At 50.2% G+C, this 6781-nt stretch overlaps 1 protein-coding gene across 1 annotated transcript in view; it reads left to right on the top strand.

Annotated features, from left to right (window-relative positions):
• Positions 1-808: 808 nt before the first annotated feature.
• The window catches only part of LOC101350850 (C-type lectin domain family 18 member C), a 13902-nt gene continuing 7929 nt past the window's right edge, over positions 809-6781 (top strand). The window contains exons 1-3 of the mRNA XM_023741864.1: positions 809-1004; positions 1564-1664; positions 3735-3974. Of these exons, the coding sequence (XP_023597632.1) occupies positions 860-1004; positions 1564-1664; positions 3735-3974 (486 nt within the window). The 5' untranslated portion in view covers positions 809-859. The remainder of the gene's footprint in view (positions 1005-1563; positions 1665-3734; positions 3975-6781) is intronic.

The following is a 6781-nucleotide window of genomic DNA, read 5'->3' as shown; positions in this document are numbered from 1 at the left end:
TGGAATTATGTGGGCACGGCCAGGCCCAGAGCACAATGGGAGTTTGCTGCCCTCCTGCAACATCTCCTGTTTGTCTGATGCAGACTTGTTCCCAGCAGGACTGAGTCAGCCAAGGGCAGCACATGCTCTCCTCCCTCCCTGCTTTGCCCCCTCTTCTCCCGCAGTCAGGTGCCCACAAAGACTGTCCTAAGACACCGTTTTTCCTCCCACAGGTGCAGCCCCAGCCCACTCCCCTCCAATCCCACCGCCCCAGGTTCCCCCACCAGAGGCACCTGTCTGGTGTGCTATTACCACCTGCCTATGTTTAATTCATGACTAGGGGTTGGGAAGAGCTTCCTAAGAAAGGAAAGAACTCCCCTGAGGTCTTGCCCAGTTCCTGCCCGCCCACAGGGCACACTGCTGAGGCCCCAGTTTCTTCCCCAGGCCTGAGGCTAGCTCGTGGAAGCTGCTCAGGGGCTCAGAGGACGGTATCCCGGCCAGGGCACAGCCACCACTCACTAATCCACAGGCCTGGAATGTCTGTGGGCCAATCAGCAGGGTATTTGGGGGCTCCCCGAGGGTGCTAATAATCCTGCAATGATTAGCAGGAGCCTCAGGGTCAGTGCACACTGCTCTGTCTGCTGTGGGCGGGCCAGGCCAGGCCAGAGGACGAAGAAGGGAGGTGAACCCAGGAGATGTCTGTCTCCACATGCCAGCGCCGACGGGAGACTGTTTAGACACACCGATTACTCACCAGCCTCCCTTCTTTGTCTGCCAGCCCAGCCCAGCCTGACTCCTTGAGGTTGTGAATAGCTCCAGCCAGCCGGCCTGGGAAGCAGCTGGACACTGAGCCCGCAGGGCCAGAGCGCCCAGCAGGCCCATGCTGCAACCAACACCCTCCCCTGGGCTAGGGGGCTGGCACTGCCAGCCAGGCCTCCTGCCCGTGCTGCTGGCTCTCCTTGGCATCACCTGGGTAGAGATGCAGCCATTCCAGCTGCAGGAGAAGCAAGCTCTGATGCCCGGAGGTATGTGGGCTGCTGCGTGAGGAGAGGTGGAGGAGCTACGAGCTCTGTGGAGGGCGCTTGGGGACTTGCGGAAGCCAGTTCCCAGGCCTGAGCCCTGGGCTGTGCTGGTAGCTTTAATGATGGACCCCTCAGGACAGTCCAGAGGTGGAGAGGGAGGCTGGGCCCGGGAGGAAGACAGATGAAAGAGGTGGGTGCAGTGTTGGGGGTCAAGGAGGTGAGGAACACCAGGTTGGAGCCTGTGGCTGGGGCTCCAGAAGAGACTCGATGGCCGAGACGAGGCCCAGCTAGAAAGCTGCTGCAAGTCCAGGACCAGCACCCTCCTCACACCCAGCCCCAGCCCACCAGACTCCTCCATCTCCCCAGGTCCTTTCTCCGTCTCTCTGGCTGCCCGCCCTCCTACGTGGACCCACCATCCTCCTCTCCAGTAGTCCTCAGGCCTGGCTTTCTAAGGGCAGGGTTGCACTCTCGTCTTCCCATGGTGACCCCCACCCCATCATCCTGGGCACAAGCCCTGGTCCTACTGCTCACACAGGCCCGATGGCCTCTCTTCCACTCCCAGTCCTGAGTCAGAAGGAAAGTTTCCTGCTCCTATCCCTACACAACTGCCTACGCAGCCGGGTCCACCCCCCCCCCCCCCCCGCAGCCAACATGCAGAGAATGGTGAGTGCCCCCAACCCAGACCCCTGCAAAGGGGGCTAGAAGGCCACAGCATATGCCCTTCCACCTGTGCCGGCTGGGCAAGGACAACCGGTCACCTTGCCCACCGGGGGGATCGTGGCCCTCCCTTGTTGCTGGGAGGCTCTGCAGCTTCCTCCTCCCCAGGGTGACCCTCAGTGCAGGAGGCTGGGCCCCTGGCTCATGCTGCCTGAAGAGCAGAACTTGGGCCTTCCTTCACATCCCGTTGCCACGGAGATCAGGAGACATGAAGGAGTCAGGGTCCCCTCCTCCAAAAAAGGGGATTTTCACAAAGAAGTCCCAGCAGGATCAGAGGTCAGGAGACAGGGAGGGAGAAGCATCCTGCTGGGGTGGACAGGGTGTTGTGTGATCAGGGCCATTGGGAGGGGGCCTCTCCCAAGATGCTGCTCATTCAGTGATTCACATTTCACAGTGGGAGCAGGGAGTAGGGTAGGGTTTCCCACCACCCTGATTGGGGCTGTGGAATTGGGAATGTCATCCTGGGGCTTGGAAACACTGCCCCCATAGTCTGGGACCTCAGCAGTCTCAGCCAATATGAACAGGCCTGGGAGCGGAGGAAGGGCAGGTTCCCCATGGCTGCTTCCCATAACCTCCTCTGAGGGTGGCTGGCAGTGGTGGCGGGGACCCTGAGAGCTCTGGGGTCAGTTTCCCAGGAGGTGGGGGTGGGGTGGGTGGGAAGTGGGGAATCACTTCTCCCACTTTCCCTTCCCTGCAGCAGTTCTACCACCTCCTCAGCCCAGGCGCTGGGCGGCCAAGGTACTCCCCACAACCCTGGGCTACAACTCCCTACTCCCCACCAGCCGACTGTAACACCTGGTGTGTGGGTGGTCCTACCTGGGGCGCTGGAGGCAGAGGGGACAGATGGGATCAGCTGGTTAGCAGTTTGTACACTTTTTGTGGCCCTTTTGTCAAGGTCTTGAAAGCAGCATTTCAAAACAAGGTACTAGTATGCCCCCCTGCCCTCCCTCTGCAGCCCCCATCACACCCATGACTCTAGCTCTGGGCACCCCTGCAGAGTTTTAGGGCTCCAGGGAATCCCTTCTTTATACACAGGGGAGACTGAGGCCTTTAGGGTGGTGTGGAGCTGCTGAGGGGCCCAGAGGAATCCTTCATCAGAGATAAAATCACATCTACCCCAGGCCTACTGTGGGTCAGGCCGAAGCCAAGCACCTTCCTCCCTACATTCCATTTAATCTTCACAACAATCTTATTCTATAGGTACCTTATTATCCCCATTTTACAGATGAGGATGCTGAGTTTCATGGAGATTAGTGACTCCTGGAAGTCACATAGCTAGAATGAGGTGACTAGCCTGGACAAGGGGGTGGCAGTAAGGTGACTCATGTCTTCCTGATTGTTTAGCCCCTCGTTTTCAGAAAAGGCACTGACTGTTGGGAGTCACCTGGTGTGTGGATGGGAAAGCAGATTAAGCCCAGCTCCAGAGAGCTCTCCCTGGCCCTTTGTTTCTCCCCTGGTGCCCCTATACACTCTGAGGTCCATGGCAGGAGGGAAGCTTGGCCAGGTAGGAGTAGCCGAGCCTTTGACAATGGCTGCAGCCAGTTTTACCAAAGGGCAAACCCAGAACCAGTTTGAAAGGCTTGAGCACTACCCAGGGCTCACATTACCAGAAGCCCATTCCACACCTGGGCTAGTGCTATTCCCACAGGGACCCACATCCTCCTCGGTGGTGTCCTGGGCAAGTCCTCAGGGTGCCTCCAATAGGAGTGAGAAAGATGGAAGGTCTCAGGTGGTCAAGTTTCCAGCACCGCCTGTGCTCTTTGCAACACACCTTGGGAGAGCACTTGCAGGTCATGTTTGACCCTCACCAGCCCTGGGGAAGTGAGGGGAGCCAGCTCAGGGAGGTTAGGCAGCCTGCCAAATAGTACTCCTAGTCTAGTGCCCTCTTCTCTGCATGGGCTGGGGCCCTGAGAATGCTCAGGAGATAGCTGGGGCTAAATCATAAGGCCTGGCCCATCAGTCCCCTACCCTTCACCCAGGGTCCCCTGCTGCTGTCTCTGTTTGTGCCACCCCCAGGACTGGAGCGAGAGCCTGGCCCGACTGGCTCAGAACAGGGCAGCCCTCTGTAGGGCCCTGGCACCAAGCCTGGCGTCCGCCCCACATCATACCCAACAGGTGGGCTGGAATGTACAGCTCCTACCTACGGCCTCAGCATCCTTTGTTGAAGTGGTCAGCCTGTGGTTCACAGAGGGGCAGCGGTACAGCCACGCAGCAGCCGAGTGTGCCCACAATGCAACCTGCACCCACTACACTCAGGTGAGTCGGTCGCAGATGGGGGTAAGGTACCAGTGCTGAGGCCCCTGAGGTCAGCTGGGGTCATCTCAGAAGAAGCTACACTTTGTCTTGAAGATACTTGAAAGAAAAATGGTTGGATCATAAGGGACACACACCTACAACTTTACTAGGTATTGCCAAAGTGCTTGCACCAACTGTACTCCCACCAGGAAACCAGTCCCCACTTTCCGGTATTGTCAGGCTCCTCAATTTGTACCAGACTCAAGACTGTGAAATGCCACCTCACTCCATTTTTTATTTGCATTTCTCTGATTAAAGATACTTAACAAACTCCTGCGGTCTAAAATCAAAGGATCAATACGTGGCACAGTAGTGGGCCGCCAGACCCCTGCTCTAGCCCAGCATTGTTCTGATTGGCAAGGACCCATACCCTGCTGGTTGTCAGATATTTTGAATGTCACTTCTGTTTATTTGGATGTGATGTGAAATAACGTGATGTGTGTGTGTGTGTGTGTGTGTTGTGTTGTGTTTTAAACTCATTGGTCAATTTGATAGTGAAATTGGCCTCTAAATTGTCTCATATCTCATACTACTCTTACCTGGGTTATAGTGTTGCCATACTGGCCTCATGAAGTGAGCTGAGGCTTTGCTTTATTTTCTATTCCCCGGAATGATTTTCTATAAGATTTTACAACTCTCCTGCAAAATTATTTTGGCCCTATTCTACTGTTTGTTTGTTTTGTGTAAATATGTGCACATATGAGTGGATTTTTAACTACTGATTCAACTTTTAAAAATGGTTATAGATCACTTCAGGTTTTCTATGTCTTCTTGAGACAGTTTTGCCAAGGTCTATTTTCTAATAAATTATTCATTTTTTTTGCACCTTTTCCAGTTTATTGGCTGTAATTATTTATTATTTGTCAGATATTTAAAACTAGAATTAGAGGTTTAAAAACTATCTATTATATAGATACTTTTAAAAACATCTATTGTATTGCTAACTATGTGTCTTAGTCATCTAGTGCTGCTGTAACAGAAAATACCACAAGTGGATGGTTTATTTTCTCACAGTCTATAGGCTAGAAATCCAAATTCAGGGTGTCACCTCCAGGGGAAGGCTTTCTCTGTTGGCCCTGGAGGAAGGTCCTTGTCATCAGTCTTCCCCTGGACTAGAAGCTTCTCTGCACAGACCCCTGGGTCCAAAGAACACACTCTGCTCCCGGAGCTCCTTTCTTGGTCGTATGAGGTCCCCCTGTCTCTCTGCTCACTTCTCTCTTTTATATCTCAGAAGAGATTAGCTTAAGACACAATCTAATCTCGTAGATCTCAACATAACTGCCGCTAATCCATCTCATTAACATCATAGTAATAGGAATTACAACACATAGGGAAATCACATCAGATGACAAAATGGTGGACAATCATACAGTATTGGGAATCATGACCTAGCCAAGTTGACATATTTTGGGGGCACAGTTCAATCCATGACACTGTGTCTCCTTTTTAATTCCCAATATTGTTTATTTGTGCCTTCTAGCTTTTATTCTTATCAGTCATCCCAGAGGTTTGTCAGTTTTATTAGTCATTTCAACAGATCACCATTTTGTTTGTTTTTATCCTGTTTTTTCTCTTTTTCACTCATTTCTGCTATTGTTTTTATTATTTTCTTTTACTTTATTTGATTTACACTATTATTATTTTTTATCTTCTTGACATGGATTCATAGTGCATTAATATTAACTCTTTATTCATTTTCACTGTATGCATTTAAGGGTATACATTTCCTTCTAAACTTCTTCAGCTGCATCTCATAAGTTTTGATATTTAGTGTTTTCATTGTCATTTAGGCCTAAGTGTTTTCTAATTTCCATTATGATGTTGTCTTTGATTTTGAAGTATATATCTAAACTTCCAAACCAGGTTTTCTCTTTTATTTACTCCTAAAGTATTTACTTTAAATCTTATTGCATTGCATTCATAGAATATGATCTGTAGAATATTGATTCTTTGGTGTCATGGATTGAATTATGTCCCCCAAAAAATGTGTATATCAATTTGGCTGGGCCATGATTCCCAGTATTGTGTGGTTGTCTTCTGTTTTGTGATTGTAATTTTATGTTAAAGGAGATTAGGGCGGGATTGTAACACCCTTACTAAGGTCACATCCTTGATCCAATGTAAAGGGAGTTTCCCTGGGGTGTGGCCTGCACTACCTTTTATCTTACAAGAGATAAAAGGAAAGGGAAGCAAGCGGAGAGTTGGAGAACCTCATACCACCAAGAAAGCTGCTTTGGGAGCAGAGCGCGTCCTTTGGACCCGGGGTTCCTGCGCAGAGAAACTCCTAGTCCAGGGAAGACTGATGACAAGGACCTTCCTCTAGAGCTGACAGAGAAATCCTTCCCCTGGAGCTGATGCCCTGAATTTGGACTTGTAGCCTACTAGACTGTGAGAGAATACATTTCTCTTTGTTAAGGCCATCCACTTGTGGTATGTCTGTTTTAGCAGCACTAGATGACTAAGACATTTGGTATTTGTTGAAACTTGCTTCATGGCTTAGTGAGGGGTTAATGTTTATAAAAGTTCATGCATTCCTAAAATGAAAGTATATTCTCTAATTGTTGGATACATATATATGACTATATATTCATATTTTCCTGCACAACCCAGGCTCATGTTTGTCATTTTTAGTGACGACTAGTTTGCTTAGCTGCTCCTTTGTACTAAGTATACATGCTGTTTCCAAGTTGTCACTGATTCTAAGACTTTAAATCTAAGTTTTGAATACTATTAAAAGCTATCCATTAGCTTTTTTTTTTTTTTTTTTT

Source organism: Trichechus manatus, unplaced genomic scaffold (assembly GCF_000243295.1).
Source record: "Trichechus manatus latirostris isolate Lorelei unplaced genomic scaffold, TriManLat1.0 scaffold00194, whole genome shotgun sequence".
NCBI classification, from domain to species: Eukaryota; Metazoa; Chordata; class Mammalia; order Sirenia; family Trichechidae; genus Trichechus; species Trichechus manatus.
This window is presented reverse-complemented; position numbering and strand designations above follow the sequence as displayed.